At 45.0% G+C, this 17,374-nt stretch overlaps 2 protein-coding genes across 2 annotated transcripts in view; both read left to right on the top strand.

Moving 5' to 3' along the window:
• Window positions 1–10,900, top strand: part of LOC140213285 (uncharacterized) — a 37,437-nt gene extending 26,537 nt beyond the window's left edge. Inside the window, exons 20-22 of the mRNA XM_072284436.1 lie at window positions 8,729–8,782; window positions 9,878–9,922; window positions 10,717–10,900. Coding sequence (XP_072140537.1) covers window positions 8,729–8,782; window positions 9,878–9,922; window positions 10,717–10,872 — 255 coding nt within the window. The 3' untranslated portion in view covers window positions 10,873–10,900. The remainder of the gene's footprint in view (window positions 1–8,728; window positions 8,783–9,877; window positions 9,923–10,716) is intronic.
• Window positions 10,901–11,038: 138 nt separating this feature from the next.
• Window positions 11,039–17,374, top strand: part of LOC126548544 (uncharacterized) — a 45,411-nt gene continuing 39,075 nt past the window's right edge. Inside the window, exons 1-5 of the mRNA XM_072284435.1 lie at window positions 11,039–11,699; window positions 12,049–12,102; window positions 13,104–13,157; window positions 13,643–13,687; window positions 16,612–16,665. Of these exons, the coding sequence (XP_072140536.1) occupies window positions 12,055–12,102; window positions 13,104–13,157; window positions 13,643–13,687; window positions 16,612–16,665 (201 nt within the window). The 5' untranslated portion in view covers window positions 11,039–11,699; window positions 12,049–12,054. The remainder of the gene's footprint in view (window positions 11,700–12,048; window positions 12,103–13,103; window positions 13,158–13,642; window positions 13,688–16,611; window positions 16,666–17,374) is intronic.

Raw genomic sequence — 17,374 nt, 5'->3', positions numbered from 1 at the left:
CAGTGATCCCCGTCACACACGCTGGTACCGCGGACTGAGAGAAGTGGTACGTTGTGAGAAAGGTTGGCGCTATTTTCTGCTGCAGCCCTTGAGGAAGAACGGCTCAACGTCACGCGGACTGATCACAGCATAGAGTGTATTGGAGTACGGTTGAGTCGGATGAGCGGCCGGAGCAGCGCATGCTTCGTATATATCGAGTCGAGGCGCCCGACGACGAGAAATACTGTGGCGGCGCTGCGATCAAAGTGTATTGGGCCGCATCAAGGTCGTGCCGTTAGAAATCGCTGGCGATTGTGCTCCGTGGGGTCGTTCGTACTGCTTCGCACGCTGCTGTTTGCGATCAGACCGCTCAAATTGTGTTCCTAATTACATAAAACGTGTATTTGGTGATTGCCGCGTGGTGATTGCGCGTGCATTGCGGCCGCAGCGTTGTATTTCAGTCTGCTGTGTTATTGTAGTTGCCTTGGAGAACAGTTATTTCGCATGTAGTTCAAGCAGCAGGTCTCTTGTGTGTATTCCTGCGCATAGGGTTTTTGTGAAATGCAGTCGAAAAAGAACACTACGCTTGCTGCTTGCCGCTTTAACAAATGAAACATATCTGCCTCATCCAGCGCCCTGTTGCGCTGTTCTTAGATTTACGTTAAGTATACTGAGAGAAAATTAAATGCAGCGCAACATTCCGTTAATGTTTGCGTCTTGCTCGCGTAACCGAATGCGGAGTGATTGGTACAGGGTCTCTTATTGGGTCGGACCTCGGGCGCCAAAAACGGCTTTATTTAACTATTATATATTCTAATCTTTACCCCGTAATCCGCGTTCAATTTTCTTGCCTGTCCATGCCTTAAAAGAAGAGTAAAAAAAGAAAAAGAAAAGCTGGCGCAGTAGTTTAATTAGCGGCAATAGTGGCTACAGCACTGAACTTTTAAATTGCAGCTCACGGGTTCAATCGAGGCCGCTGAATTCGATGGGGACGAAATGTAAAAGCACTCATGTACATTAATGTGCATGTTAAAGAGCCCTAGGTGGTGAAAACTCAAACACCGTGTGTGTCTCATAATCACATATAGTTATTTTTCCACGTGAAACCCCAGAATTCGTTTATTAAAAAAAGAAGACGGTATCTGTGTCCTTAGGCTCCTTTCTAGGGGTTTAAACAAAATGAAATATTAAAGAAATTAAATTATGGGGTTTTACATGCCAAAACCACTTCCTGATTATGAGGCACGCCGTAGTGGAGGACTCCGAAAATTTCGACCGCCTGGGGTTCTTTAACGTGCACCTAAATCACACACGGGTGTTTTCGCATTCCGCCCCCATCAGAATGCGGCCGCCGTGGCCGGGATTCGATCCCACGACCTCGTGCTCAGCAGCCTAACACCATCGCCACTGCTGAGCAACCACGGCGGGTTGAAATATTTTCGAGTCGAATTTCCCAGGGGAAAAAAAAAAATAAGAAACAGGTTGTGCTTATATTTCAAACCTACATGTAATGCTGTTCCGAACTGTACGCGTCAGCTCAACTTAGCAGCTTGTACCTAAAAACGGCTACTTTCAGGTATTCTGTGCACTAGCATAACGACAATAATGACGCAGTTAAAGGAATGACATGCCTCGGATACACGTCGAGATGCATGTAGATTTGTTTTGTTTAATGAAGGAGATAAGTGGGCTATAACATGCGCCACTTAGTTTTAGTGGGATATGAAAACATGATGTAAATGTCAAAGAAAAAGAAGAAAGAATCCTTGCCTGAATCGAATTAGCAGATTTACAGGCTGCCCCGAAACGGGGTGCTTATATTGTTTGGCAGCTAGGGACGTGTTAAGCAGAAGTCATCAAACGCTGTGCATTAATTCACTCACGAACTGGTGGACCTCTGCGCAGCAGTCGGGACTCGCCAGCAACAGAATCATTCGGAACAGTCCTCACTTGCATCGGACGCACCCTCGAGAATTGAAAGTACTGTTATGCATTACATTCGAAAGCAAACGGCTATTCGATCATGTTGACACGTGTGCTTGTTTATCTTTCCCTGGTGACCGCTGCTGATCGGCTAACAAATGTTAAACATTATCGCTCAGCGCAAGACGCGTCTGCATGATTTGGAACTTACGCGAATGTTATCGTTCATTCTGCCCGTTGCGAATGTCTTCGCCGAACCTTGTATTATCACATTGCATGCACGACACGAATTGTACAGTACTATATGTAAACCACGCAGGCACCAGCGATTACACTAGAACCTTCGCCGAGTGATGCATTAAAGCCGACGCGCTTGACCCGCTATAACCTGAAGCTAAAGCTGACCCGCTTGACCCAATAATGAGTTAGTTCCATCACTCACAGTTTTGCTACGGTCTTATTGAGTGTCACTACAACATGATATTTGGAGGAGGTGCTTCTGCGTTCATGTAACAGACGTCCCCGTCAAACCCAAGCCATTCTGCAATACAATGAATTAAGGAATCGCATACGATCTCAATAGCAAATAGCATTCGACGAGACTTTTATGTTTCTACTTCATTTCACTTGCTGGCACATTGAAGAAGATTGCCAGCCCCAACCATGGATATTAAATTGCTCTTTACGTCCCAGCGGCCCCGATTCAGTCTGAGTATACATATGTAATATCCTTTCTCTAACACGGCTGTTCATATTAGCGCCCAATCATTGCCATGATTCCTTCTGTCAAAAAGCCCGTTTGCGCATTTGGGGTCAGTTCCATCTAGAGTGCACTAGAATTGCACACTCTAGTTCCATCCGTCATAAGGATCCAGCCACAGGCCGTCGGTCAAAGCTACCGTGCGCGCTCCAACGGCACCACCATGAAGAAAGCTATGGTGGTGCCGCGTTTGTCACTGCAAACAGGCTTATTCCGGTCGAGAGTTATCACCTTTTCAAGGAGTGCATTTAAAGTATCTGATAATTTTTCTATTATATGATGATGATGATGATCACCATCATCAGCCGATATTATGCCCACTGCAGGACGAAGGCCTCTCTCTGCGATCTACAATTACCCCTGTCCTGAGCCAACTGATTCCAATTAGCGCCCGCAAATTTTCTAATTTCATCGCCCCACCTAGTTTTCTGCCGTCCTCGACTGCGCTTCCTTTCTCTTGGCACCCATTCTGTAACCCCCATGGCCCGCCGGTTATCTAACCTACGCATTACATGACCTGCCCCACTCCACTTTTTTTCTCTTAATGTCAGTTAGAAGATTTGCTATACCCGTCTGCTCTCTGATCCCAAACCGCTCTTTCTGTCTCTTAACGCGATGCCTAGCATTCTTCGTGCCATCGCTCTTTGCACGGTCCTTAACTTGTTCTTAAGCTTCTTTGTCACTCTCCAAGCTTCTGCCCCATATGTAAGCATCTGTAAAATGCACTGATTTTACACCTTTCTTTTCAATGATAATGGTAAGCTTCCAGTCAGGAGCTGACAATGTCTGCCGTATGTGATCCAACCCATTTTTATTCTTCTATGAATTTCCTTCACATGAACAGAGTTCCCTGGATTATTTGACCTAGGTAAACGTACTCCTTCACAGACTCTATAGAGGCTGACTGGCGATCCTAACTCTTGTTCCCTTGCACGGTTATTCATCATTGTCTTTGTCTTCTGCAACCCCGCTCTCACACTCTCTCTGTTAAGGTCCTCAATCATTTGTTGTAACTCGTATCCGGTGTTGCTGAACAGGACTATGTCATCGGCAAACCGAAGGTTGCTGATATATTCGCCGTCGATCCTTACTCCTAAGCCTTGACAGTTTAATAGCTTGAATACTTCTTCCAAGCACGTTGTGAATAGCATTGGAGAGATTGTGTCTCCTTGACTGACCCCTTTCTTTACAGGTATCTTCCTACTTTTTTTGTGTCGGATTAAGGTAGCTGTGGATTCTGTAGATATTTTCCAAAATATTTACATAAGCGGCCTGTACTCCTTGATTACGTTATACCTCTATGACTGCTGGTATCTCCACTGAATCAAATGTATTTTCTTAATCTATGAAAGCTATATAGATAGGCTGATTGTACTCTGCGGATTTCTCGATTACCTGATTAGTGACATGGATCTGATCCATTGTAGAGTATCCCTTCCTGAAGCCAGACTGTTCCCTTGGTCCATTGTTGCCCTTATTCTATTGGATATTATCTTTGTGAATATTTTATATAATACTGGGAGTAAGCTAATGGGCCTACAATTTTTCAATTCTTTAACGTCTCCCTTTTTGTGGATTAGTATAATGTTTGCATTCTTCTAGTTCTCTGAGACCCTTGAAGTCGACAGACACTTCGTATAGAAAGCCACCTGTTTTTCAAGCATTATGTATCCTCCATCTTTGATTAAATCGACTGTTATTCCATCTTCTCCTGCCACTTTTTCCCGTTTCATGTCTTGCAAGGCCCTTCTGACCTCATCGCTAGTTATAGAAGTTTCTGTATCCTGTTTATTACTGTTTCTAATTCAGCTATCCTGACTCATACGGGTACTGTACAGGTCAGTATAGAATTCTTCCGCTGATTTTACTATATCTTCGAGATTCCTAATGATATTACCCTGCTTATCTTTAAGTGCATACATCTTGTTTTGTCGTATGCCAAGATTTCTTCTCACTGGTTTCATGCTGCGTCCCTTTTTTACGGTTTCCTCAGTCTTTCTCACGTTATAATTTTGAATATCCCTTATTTTCTCCTTGTTTATCAGTTTTGACAGTTCGGCGAATTCTATGTTATCTCTCAGTTGGACACTTTCATTCTTTGTCGTTTCTTTATTAGGTCCTTTGCTAATTGGGAGAGCTTGCCTACTGGTTGCCTTGGTGACTTGCCGCCCACTTCAAGTGCTGCCTCTAAAGCCAGCCTAGTTACGGTTTCATTTATTGCCTGTATGTAATCTTCATCTCTCTGTTCTAAGGCTGCATATTTGTTTGCAAGCACCAGCCTGAATTTGTCTGCTTTTACCTTTACTGCCTCTAGGCTGACCTGTTTCTTCTTGACCAATCTTACTCTTTATATTTTCAGATTGAGGTGAATCCTAGTCCTCACTAACCTATGATCACTGCACTTTACCCTATCGCTTCTACATCCTGCACTATGCTGGGATCGGCAGAAAGTATAAAATCAATTTCATTTTTTTGTTTCACCATTAGGGCTTTTCTAGGTACACTTTCTGTTGCTACGCTTCCTGAAGAAGTTGTTCGTTATTCGTAGCTTAATTTTTTTTCTGCGAATTCTACCAGCATCTCTCCTCTAGCGTTTCTAGAATCGACGCCGTGGTTGCCAAGTGCTTGTTCACCGCCCTGCTTCCCCCCCCCCCCCCCCCTTTGCCTTGAAGCCGCCCATTACTACAATATACTGAGTTTGAACTTTTCTCATTCCCGTCCCCCAGAGTAGGGTAGCCAACCAGACGCATTTCTGGTTAACATCCCTGTCTTTTCTCTCTTTATTTCCTTCTCCTCCTCTCACCGCTAATTCAACATCTTCATAAAACTGATCTTCTTCATCATCATCATGACTAGATCTTGGAGCGTAGGCTTGTACTACCTTTAATCTATACCTTTTATTTTGTTTACGACTACTGCTACTCTCTCATTAATGCTGTAGAATTCGTCAATGTTGCCCGCTATGTGCTTGTGGATTGGGAAGCCTACTCCTTATTGCTTCTTATCTGGGATACCTCTATCGGAGAGGACATGGCCGTTAGTACTGAATAAGCCTCACCAGTTAATCTAATCTCCTTCTTTCCTTCCCGCTTCCCCTTCCCCCAACGCCGAGTAGTTAGGCTAGAGGAATATACCTCAGGCCGACCTCGCTATAATATTGCGTTCCTCGATTATTGTCCGTGCTGTTTAATATTCCACTTACAAGAAGCAGTCGTGAAAGAGCACGATGAAATTTTCTTACGTAATCTCATGTTGCAGATCGGTGGCTGCTATGACAAAATTACCCGTTACTTTTAGAAATCTGTGTTGGAGGCAGCAGTTCACCGGGCTGAAATTGCAATTCGTAACAGCCGACAAGGGCCATGGGCGCATCTAATCAAGCAAATAAATAAATAAATAAAATGTATTTTACACGCTCTCTACAACGAAAACAGGGCGTCTACGCAACGAACGCGCTGTCGCTAGCAGACGACGCACTTCATAATGACAGCAAAATAATCCATGCCTCATATATATATATATATATATATATATATATATATATATATATATATATATATATGGCAAAATGTTCTAAACATAAATTTGCAGTTTAAACAAAGCCCTATTTTAAGAGCATACAGCGCGCGATCGGCCTCGGCGCCCTAGCGAAAGTACGTTGAATATGCCGCAGAGCGCTTCTCCACCTCAATGGATGGATAGATGCTACGAGCGTCCCCTTTGGAATGAGACGCTCGCAGCACCCTCGCGCAATATTTCCACACGCGGCGCCTCGACCGCGTGTGGAAAAATGGGGCAGCGCCTCGACCGCCTTGACCGCGCGTGTACTCGACCTCGTTCTAGTACACTCCACATCAGGCGCTGATGCCGGGGACGAACGTAGCCCTCCCCACCTCGCGGGGGTAGCGGTAAAAGGTAGATAGAGAAATCTTGAGGAAAAACAAAGATTATGGAGATGTATAAATATTCATGTACTGAAAAACATGTGTGAACTTACCTTAATAATTCAAGCAGGCTAGGTTACTGTTTGTCACCGTCCCGTTTCAAAGGGAATGCCATTAAATCATCATCATCATCATTAGCATCGTATCGTGCCATTTGACACGCGATGTGACATGCGGGCCGCGTAGCGTCAATACGTACAAACTTTGCGTTGCATTTACCTTATATTTCACCAAGTGTGCCTGAATGTAGCTGTTGCATATAGCAGTTGTATGCTGCATGCAAATGGACCTGGTTAACTCCAGCAGGCTAGGAGACTGTTTGTTACCACCCTGTTTCGAAGGGAATGCCAATAAACCACCGCCATCATCATCATCAACAGCAACATACAGTGCCACGGGTCGAGGAATGTGACATCTGCGCTACGTAGTCTGGATGCCTGTTTGGTACGCGTTATGGCGCCTCCTCGCAAGGTACGAACCGCTGCTGAAGAAGCGAATCGCAGAGCTACGCGCGCCGCTGCAACCAAGCAACATCGGGCTCGATAGACCGCTGTGCAGAGAGCAGCACAAGCCGCAGCTCGCCGTCGACGCCGGGCGGACAGTTGAGATCGTTCTCGTGAAAATGACGCGAAGAGACTTCGCCGCGAAGATCCTGCAGTGCGTGGTGTCGAAAATGGAGCTCCTATGAAGCCGCTCCTCCAGCTTACGCTGTGACTGCGCTGCGTGTGCCGCGCAGGTGTGTGGCTTTTTTTTTTTTTAGCGCTCTTTTGTTACATACCTGTATATCTCAATTCTAGAATACACACCAACTAGCCCAACTTTATTCTCTGATAGCAAAAATGCTCTTCCATTGCCTGCCCCTAGTCGTCCTCCACACGACGCTGACTAAATCGAAGCTTCACGGAAGGACAAGTGATGAACAATGCGCAAGCCAAGCAGGTAAAAAAAGAAAATGGCTCTGGAGTGGAGATCACATCTTGAAAATCAAGTCAGGTCGCCGCCATCGTACTCAAGGCACGAATATACATAAGGAAATAGTGCAAACTAGGAAGCGCATTTTCCGACTTTCTTGTGTTTTAGACGGCTAATTTCGCCGTACAGATCCCACTGAATTGCTGTCTTCATGTCAGGGAAAACACGGGGAAGGCGGAAGATGGCAATTTAAGACGATCAGCAGAACGAGAACAAGGTAAAAGCGGAAGCCAACGTTTCGACAAGTAGATTTGTCCTTGACCTTGAAGAAGACAAGTCCACTTGTCGAAACGTTGGCTCCCGCTTATACCGTGTTCACGTTTCGCTCGTCAGCTTCATGTCACTGGTTTTAGGAGGAAGTCTGAACGACGTGGTACATGTTGTGGGAGATTATGACACCACTGTACTCAGCCAAATGCAACATTTTAGCTAGAAGCAAAGAGATTTTATTTTCCAATTACCCTAGCCTGTACATTATCAAAACAAAAGCACTAAAGGACTCCAGCTGGCATGGCACTCTTTCAGAGGTTGAGTCAAGGCAAGAGCTGGCTTCACCTATGCTGGTAAGAAGTTGCAAGAGCTGCCACTCCAGAATTGTTTTTAAAACCTCATTGGGGCAAGGCCGCCTTCTATTTCGGAACACACAGCCGGCTATCGTCACGTTGGCGGTATCGTGCCTCGTCGACCGACCGATCGACAGGTTTTACCGTGGTGACGTCGCGCGCAAGGTCCTGCTCGCGTCACGATGTGCAACGAAGGGACCGGACAATGTTGGGGAGGAGCCCGTGATCGCTTTCTCGAATTTGCAGCTTTCATGCAGCGCGTGTATGGCGCTGCCTCGTTCGCCCAAAGATGACCGTTGCGGTATTTTGTACAACTTGCGCGTGTTTATTTAAAATATGTTCAAAATGTCAGAAATGGTTTAGGGGCCTTTCAAGCGTGGCCAGCGCGTGCATTAGCTCTATTTACTACCACTATAAGTACTTACCTCATTTTTTGTTCCCATTTCGCTCTGTAGCGTAGCCAACAGGGTTTAGCCTTGTTAACATTCCGACATGTTTCCCTTGTCACTTCTTCCACCCATTCAATAGAGGCGGTAATATTGTGCTTGCCGTTACACGTCTGATAACATCTCCAAATCTCTGCGCAGGGGCATGCTGGACAGCAGGGGCCCACGGGATTCCCAGGTCCTCGGGGCGTCAAGGTATGAGCATGAGCATTCTGACGTCACTGGTGAGCACGCTCGTTTTGATTCCAGCGCCGAATGCCTTGGTTACTTATAAAAAGAAAATGTGCGAAAGAAGCAAAAGGTTCGTCGCTTATGTCACGTAAATGCAGTGCTGTTTTGCAATTCAAGGCCGACCGAGAGGGTAGCTTGTTTAGTGGGATCTTGACAAACGCAATAATTAAAAAGAAAAAGAGAAACATGAGTACATTCATGTGGGACGTAGATTGTGCAGTAATTTAATATTAAGTGACGGCTTGAAGCGTTGAAAAAATGAAATACACTGTAAATATACTTTTAACTATAAGCATTATATATCACGTTATATTAGCCCTCACATGTTGAGCTACACCAAGAAGCGAGAACGTTGTACAAATCAGTGCATTAAATCCGTAGAGCGCCCGAAAAGAAATCTAGTTATCACGAAAAGAATTAGTTGCTCCATGCCATTGCTCAGTGACCACTTTATTTGTGCAGTAGGTAATAATCTTTTACACAAAGTAGATTTTCTACAACAGTGAAGTGTGGTTAATGACGGACACGCATCGTCCCGATAGGCAGCTTCTACATGCACAGCCCCTTTACCAGGTAGGCACGCTACAGTATTCATAAGAACACCGTATCTTTGGCGAGAATCGAATATTCGAAGCAAACAATATCAAATACTGAAATCGAAAACTTTGAACCAAATGTAAGCTGTACGCTTTGCACTCAACATTCTCGAATATTCGCAGTCTTAATAATATCATTCCGCAATACTCCCATTCTTTAACTATATATTTTACGTATTAAACGATAGAATGAAGATCCGATTATATTTTCCTAAAGCAAGAAACCTATTGCCCATTGCTTTAAACGTTTCGCACGAGGAAAAAAATATATGATAGCGTGTTTTGCATTGATCCTTTTCCTTGCGGCCGACCCAGATATTATCAATAGTGGAGAGATGCGAGCCAATGACACAGGTTGAAAAAAAAAAAAGAATCTAACAAATACTTACTAAATATGGCCCTTGTATTGTATGTTTACGCCTCCTATATTCTTGTATTCTTTTCTTTCTTTTGTGAAATGCAGGGTGACGATGGTCCACGAGGGCCGCTAGGTGACAAAGGCGATAAGGTTCGTGTTTCATCACACTGTCACGACGAGTACGCTTGTTCGTGCACAGTTTCTGTCTTTCCATCACTGTGGTACCAAGGAAGTGCCAAATATTACTATTTGGGCTTTAGCAGAAACAGTCGATTTGCCAGACCTAACTCGATCATACAACTGGGCGCCCACACTATACAAGGCTCTCAAGAAGACCGGCAACTGGACTCCATGCAAAGCTACTGCGCGGTCAACACAGTGACCGTGCTGTAGACCAGATGACGCGGAGGCCATGTCGCTGTCACTGCGACGGTTGTTGTAGCTGAGCATGTTTTCGCCAAATCACACAAACAGTAGAAAAGGAAGAGTACATAAACAACAACAACAACAAAAAAAGACCAACGTGACGTTGTAGGTTGGTGTAAAGAAACCGCGACGAATTTCCCGCTGACAGCTTGCAGACGCGCAATAATTTATCATCGTCATCAGTCTATTTTTATGTCCACTGCCCAGAACGAAGGCCACTGCCAACGATCTCCAACTACCCATGTCTTGCGCTATATAGCTGATTTTAACTTGCGCCTGAAAATTTCCTAATTTCCTCACTCCATCTAGCTTTCTATCGTCCTGGACTGCGCTGGCCTTCCCTCGGCACCCATTCATAACTCCAATGGTCCACCACTTATCTGCCCTACGCATTACATGGCCTGCCCATCTTTTTTTTTTGTTTCTGAGCAATAATTTCTTGGTTCTGACTAGGGAGGCGCGTCTTCGAGGAGTGAGCGCGCGCTGTGTGCAAGTGCGCGTGACAGTTGTAATCGCAGGGCGCACCGGGTGTGGACGGTCAAAAAGGTGACCACGGACTTCCTGGTGACGGGGGTCCTCCGGGTACCGAAGGCGTCCAAGGAATAGAAGGTCCGGAAGGCCCCAAGGCAAGTATGCGTCGCACCTACGGTATATGCACCCACGCGTATAGGTAAAATAAGAAAAAGAATACACACATTGAACGCACATTTTGTAATATATGTGAAGCGATTAACTGAGTGATATAAAACTACTCATCCTCAGCAACGCGTTTTGCAGCATAGAGATTGCGTGCCTTCCCGGCAAATCAGCCAGACGGGGAAATCTCGGCTACGCGACGCACGTGATCCTCGCGAGTGCAGATTAAATTGCCTCCGGGATCGGCCCACTTTTCATCATGCAATCTCTGGGATCAGCCCAGTTTACTATCGCACTATCTCAAAGACGGACCCACCTTACTGGGCAAAAGAAACCCTACCGAGCAGACGCGCTAAATCACCTGGAAAGAAGGCGTAGAACAGTTTCGATTCAATTAAGGAACTACACACGTGAAGACGTATATCTGTTGCACCGAGAATATTTAGGTACCGTTAGTTTTTTTTTTAACTGCGTAATTCCATAAAAAACGGAGTCGGCTACTGGCGCATCTCTAGGGCTAGTACATATCGGGCTGCACATAAGGCGGATTCGCTATATGAGTGCTGTTCTTCGTGTGAAAAAGTCGGAAAGGCAGCAGCAGCACTCATAAGCAGCAGCCCATGGTCAGCAAAATAAGCTGAGGGTTGAAAAAGCAAGCCTTGCTTAAAAAAAAAGAAAAAAAAAGTACGAAGGAAAAGGCATGGAAGTGAAGCTTGCTGAAGCTCTAATAGTAGTGTATGTTTGCGTTGTTTTCTTCTCACATGCGTGTCTAAAAGCTGTGCGCTCTTTGACTCCTTGAAAACTCGCACAGGGATTTGAAGGACCTCGAGGAGAGAAAGGACCGCCAGGAGCACCAGGTGAAAAGGTTTGTTGTGTACTTATGATGTAACGATCCGGCCGCGCAGTAATATCTATACACAGTGCGACTAATGTTCTGATAAGATGAAGGAGAGTGTTATAACATTTCTGAAGCGAGCTACTGAAGGTCCATTGGTTTTTAAAGGAAAATCGGCGACTACTGCAGCCTGTGTTTTTACACCAGATATGCCTAAGCTGCTGTTTTAATGTTCAGTGCCTGTTAAAGACCGCTTCGATTACGACATTCGCTCGTAGGATATCGTTCGGCATGAGCATGATCGTTAAGTAAAATGCCTAAATCTTTCTGTCATTTTGGCGCTTACTGTGGATTAATATATCCTCGTTTCTCCATCCAGGGTAAAATGGGCATTCCAGGATTCCCCGGATATCCGGGAACGACAGGACCGAAGGTGAAGTAGCTACATATAGCAGGGTCTTTACTAATAAGATCACATTAGCTGTTTTTAACCACAGTAATATTCTGAACGTGTGCAATGTTTCTTGAGAAACGGCGTGCTGAGATAGAGAAATGCAGGACTTCCCGCTAGACTATTATCTCTGAAGAAACGAAAAACAAAAAAAAACACGTGTGATTGATACCATAATACACTGCACTGACTTCATTTCAAGTGCATTTTAGTGTACCAGGTGGTTGCACATTACTTGCGTCACTAGCTTAGCTTATCGGAAACGTTAGCGTTAGAGTGACCGTCAAATGATTGTTAATTGGTTTGTATTTAAGTTTGGCCTTGAGGAGAAGACCAAGCTTATGTATACCTACTTGCTGATTGAGCTTGTTAAGAGCTTTTATGACCACTCATATTGTAGTCCCGTTGCATAGGTCTCGCAAATAAACGTCAATATTGTACACAGCCCTATCTTATTCTAGGAGATATTGTCAAACTCTATACGTGTCCTCATATATCTGTCTAGTGTGTCAACTTTTTTTTCGTAATCCACGCAAAGGAAGTGTTCATCATGTACCGCGCATACCTATAGGCTCCTGTCTCCCCTTAGGATTAAATCTGTTGTCCTAGAAATTCAATAAGGTAATTTTTGTTGGAAGAAGCCACTTACTTTGTGAGCAAAGTTCAGGTACAATACGTGCCCTTGACCATTGAGCAATGAGGATTGAAATTGATCTTTGTTAGCACATGTTTAGAATTTCAAAGAAAAAAAAAAAAGGCAGGACTATGCGCTTTATAGAGCGGCGTTTGCTTCGTTAGCTAAATACGTGTCCGTAAGCGCTCGACGTGTCTTCTGTGTCTATCCATGATTTTTGTTGTTGTTATTCTCGCCTCTTGAAGTTCGAAACTCTCTTCAACGGTTTCCCTCAAAGGAATGTCAGTGATACTATCAGTGTGCTAAGGCTGTTAGAGCCCTACGTGAACTTGAGAATGTTCCATTGCAGGGCGAAAAGGGATTTCATGGAAAGACCGGAGAGAAAGGTGACAAAGGCGACCGGGTACGTGTGTGCCTAAAACTCACGTTCTTGAGGCTTATATTACACTATACGCAAATTACGGAACTTTCGTACTTACGTAAACTCATTACGCCTAGTCATCCGACTTAATTTCTACATCAGTGTCACAAAAAAGATAATTTCTTTATACCATCTTCCACTTCTAGCGAACAAATCGGTTACCAAATGAATAAGCGGTAATCTAAAGAGCACGTAATGCGCATAAAGGACAGCACTGTTTAGCTTCATACTTGTTCTTATGAATCTCGAAGAAACTCTCCCAGTAGGCGCGTAAATGACAGTAGAAGCACCACAGCTCGAACACAAAAACATTAAATCAGGTGCTTTGAGGAAATCTTCAGAGCAGAAATTGTTAAGAGCCAAAGACTTGACACTGTAATTCATTTTTTTTCCTTTGTTGTGCAAGAAATTTGAAAAGTGGTGGCAAAATAGGGGAATAAATGTGTCGTCTTTCTTCTCTTTTCTAGGGACCAACCGGCCCACACGGAGAGCGAGGCCAAATTGGACCGCGGGTAAAAAAAAAAAAACAATAACGTTACTAGCGAAATTTCTGTCGTGTGCTAGCACTAGCTCTTGAATTCACTTTACAGGCGGTGAACCACGAAAAAGAAATTAGATATATAGAGTGACCAGGGAATCATGACCTGCTTTGTAGCGGGGTGATGCATCTGTAGAATAGGGGGCGGGGCAGGGGGAAAGGTTCTATTTAGGTGGATTAAAATAACCATGTGTATGTATCGTATGATGCTAGTCAGCTTATAACTTTTAGCGGACCTGTAGTACGTATTCGCTGAGGTGTTCGGTGTAGCCTGTGGCGAGTGCAGCCACGAAAAGGGTGGTGAATGCCTCAGGGGATCCCTTCGGCCTTACAGTGGACATCCTCGAACGGGATGGTGTGCTGGTCATTTTTCTCTTCGCCCTAATGTTCAGCAACTGTTGGCAGAAGCTTCGTCATTGTCAATGGAGCAGGTCATGGTGTCGTCGGTGTTAACGCTGCTTTCGCCGTTATTCCACTTCCGTATCATCCATGAATCGATGCACTGGTGCTAAACGATGTAAATGACGTCAGAATCAACATACCCTGGAACATACTGGCAATAAATGTTGAACATGTGGTCGCGTTAGAGACCTTGCAGCAGGTCACCAGCCTCGACGGTATGCAAATCTGCTTACCAGTGGTGTAGCCAGTAATGTTTTTCGGGAGGGAAGCAGGCACTTGACAGGGGGCGGGGAGGGTGAGAGGGGGGCTTGGCTGGCGTCACACTAACATACAAATTTCAAGTTGGGGGCAATGGGGGTGGGGAGGTACATATCCGGTGTGTCACTTCCTGGCTACACCACTGCCACTCACCTATTCAGCCCTGCAAGGAGGTCACCACTGGTGTTATCTACGACATCGACGAGACCTTTTCAAGTGCCGATTTGACGAAACTCATAAGGCCAGCTACAGATGAACCTGTTATCACACTTTTTCTCGCATCGGCAGATCACGTTTTGTGAAAGTTATATTCAACGGTTAATCCCTGCCGGTACACGTCGAGGTAGACCATTTCCGGCATCTAGCCCGTCCTTTTACACGGTGACCATTCCAATGCAAGAAATACACGAAACTTGAACACGTGAGCAGTGTCTCTACAAACGCGACAGCATGCTCCCAATGCTCCGAGCTTCGCAGCACTAACAGCTGCAATGTCACCGCTTGGAAGTGCCCTAGCTATTTTTCAAAAAGAAATGGACATTTTAAAACATAGGGTGAAGGACCACTCGTCTCACGGAGAAGCTGCCGACGTATTTCGAAAATGACGCCGACGGCGCTCCTGTCACAGACGTTCATCAAGGTCTACCACAACTTATAAGATGCGTAAGCGACATCCGTCGTCGCTGCCCCAGTGTCTCCTAGGCCAAGCAGACCTGGCGCCATGGACAAGGAAGCCAAGGAGAAGGGAGCTGCGGAGAGCATGATTGCCTGATCCATGGTATATATTCCAATCTCCGACTTGCAAGGCACAACGATAGCATGGAAATTCCTGGGCACGACGAACGCGTAGAATGCCCTGTTTGTTCTAGTGATATTGCCAGAGCAAGACCGGCAGGTTCTCGTCATACTGCAGTCATTGGTTGATGATCTTCCTATGCTTGTTACTAAGCTGCACCAGCCAGCCCACCGTCAGCTCGGAGTCAAAAGTTTATCGATATGCTAGTGGAAAACTAGAGACACCATGTTCCGTATTTGATCCTTACGCCGGTGCAATCTTAGAAATCGCCTTCCAACATGATCTATATCGTTCCATTACACTACCTGACTACGTAGCTCATTCTATCGCACGTGGAGCTCTCTCAAGTCCTAAAAAAATTGAAAGGACCTAAAAAATTGTTCAACTAACAAAGGAGGCCATTCGCTGAATATTAAATAACTTTGTAGGCCGCCCAATGAGCCCTGCATGATCAAGAAGCTAAAGCGCTCGGAGGCCACACTACTTTTACGAATCAGAACGGGTTCGGCGTACACGTCAGCTTGGTAATTTGAGACTGGGAACACGGATGCCCCATTACGCGCAGCCTGCGGCGAGATCGGCGATGCGGAGCATCTTTATATATCGTCCTGCCGGCGGTACAATGAGCAACGAAACTTTCTACTTGACACCATGAAAAAGGAGAGGATTTCGCACGATTGCGCAGAACGCTTCGTGTTTCCAGAAGGTCACCAGACCATCTGAAGAGAAGTACGGCGCCTTCTGACCTTTCTTCGAGACAGTGGACTTTCAGGCGTGTGGTGACGAAATGTTCACCCAGAAATGGGTGTTACAGGCGGAGCAATCGCGGGCCTCGTCTGCCAGGCTAAAACCAGCTGTAACGTCATCACCACCGCCATTCATCAGCTCTTCCACGTGCCGCGACCGCAGGAGTGTGTTCCCGTATATCTGCAAGGAGCTCACGTATGTTCTGCATGCAGTTCCAGCTCCATGACGAGAAACAAACTCTCAAGATCAGAAACCGACGTCTACAGACCTAAGTGAGCAACTGTGGTGTCCATGTTCCATGTCCATGCTCCTCCTCCTTGTGTAGGGTAGTGGATGCGTGTCTGGTTTACCCTCCTTGTCTTTCTTATTTATCTTCTCTCTCTATGTAGTACCTGCTTTATCGTCGGCTGATTGTTATTGGTTATATTTTGCCGAAAAAAAAAGAATGCGTGCGTGAAGGCCATCATTCTTCATGTGTAATCACATAGGACGTGACTTTCGGTGGTATTTAGCACTGTTTTTGTAAACCTACCGCTTTTGAGAGTGTTCCGGAGTTCATGTAACCTTGTTAAAAATTATGACTTTGGGGTAACCACTTGCACAACGTTATTCCAGTCATGATTCAAGTCACGATTCAATAAATTGTGGCGAATACTTGCTCTTTACTAAACGTGCTGTCTCTTTACTCCCTCAAGGGGAACAGGGGCCAGAGAGGAAGAGTCGGAAAAAGAGGGGCGCCCGGAGAAAAGGTGACCACCGCAGATCTTATATATTTCAAGTCGAACGCTTTATTTAAAGAAAATGTTACGTCAGCAACTTCTGTAGTTTTTGTTTCTACCGAAAAACGTAAAGAACAAGCTCTTACGTTTTCTGTTCAATCGACGGTAATTACCGATGATGCATTATGTAACGCCGTAGGTAATACACAGGAATTACGAGTTAAATGCTGAATGAAAAAAATTGTTACTGTGCGGTGTGTTGAAGTGCAATATGCGCGGCAAGTTGGCGTAGCACTCTAGGAAGCATGATACCTAGTCAGTTCAGCATTTACTGCTGAAAATATACATGAAAAAAAAAAAAAGATTTGAAAAGTTTCTTAGTGTCTACTACCTAGTGATGCCATAAACTTAGGGTGAACAGTCATGTGTGCATCTGACGTGCGCGTAGGTAAAAAAAAAAAAAAATAACAGAAAAACTGCGTGCAGCGCCGCGGTGTCACTATCGAAGGAAAAATATCTACGGTGATCAAGGAGGTTATCCTGTTTTCGCTTTTAGTGAATGTTGGAAACGTTTTAAAAGCATCATGCGCAAGCCCACATGCGGTAAATGTTAAAGTGGCGTTTACAGATATAGGAACGTAAGAAGCCGGCCTTGGGCGTACCTACAGCAAAACTTCCCCTTCATTAAATTCTCATTACCACAACTTCATACATAGTGAACCCGGACTTTCGTCCCACG

The sequence above is a fragment of the Dermacentor andersoni genome, chromosome 1 (assembly GCF_023375885.2).
Source record: "Dermacentor andersoni chromosome 1, qqDerAnde1_hic_scaffold, whole genome shotgun sequence".
NCBI lineage: Eukaryota > Metazoa > Arthropoda > Arachnida > Ixodida > Ixodidae > Dermacentor > Dermacentor andersoni.
Note: the sequence above shows the minus strand (reverse complement) of the source record. Positions and strands in the feature narration are given on the sequence as shown.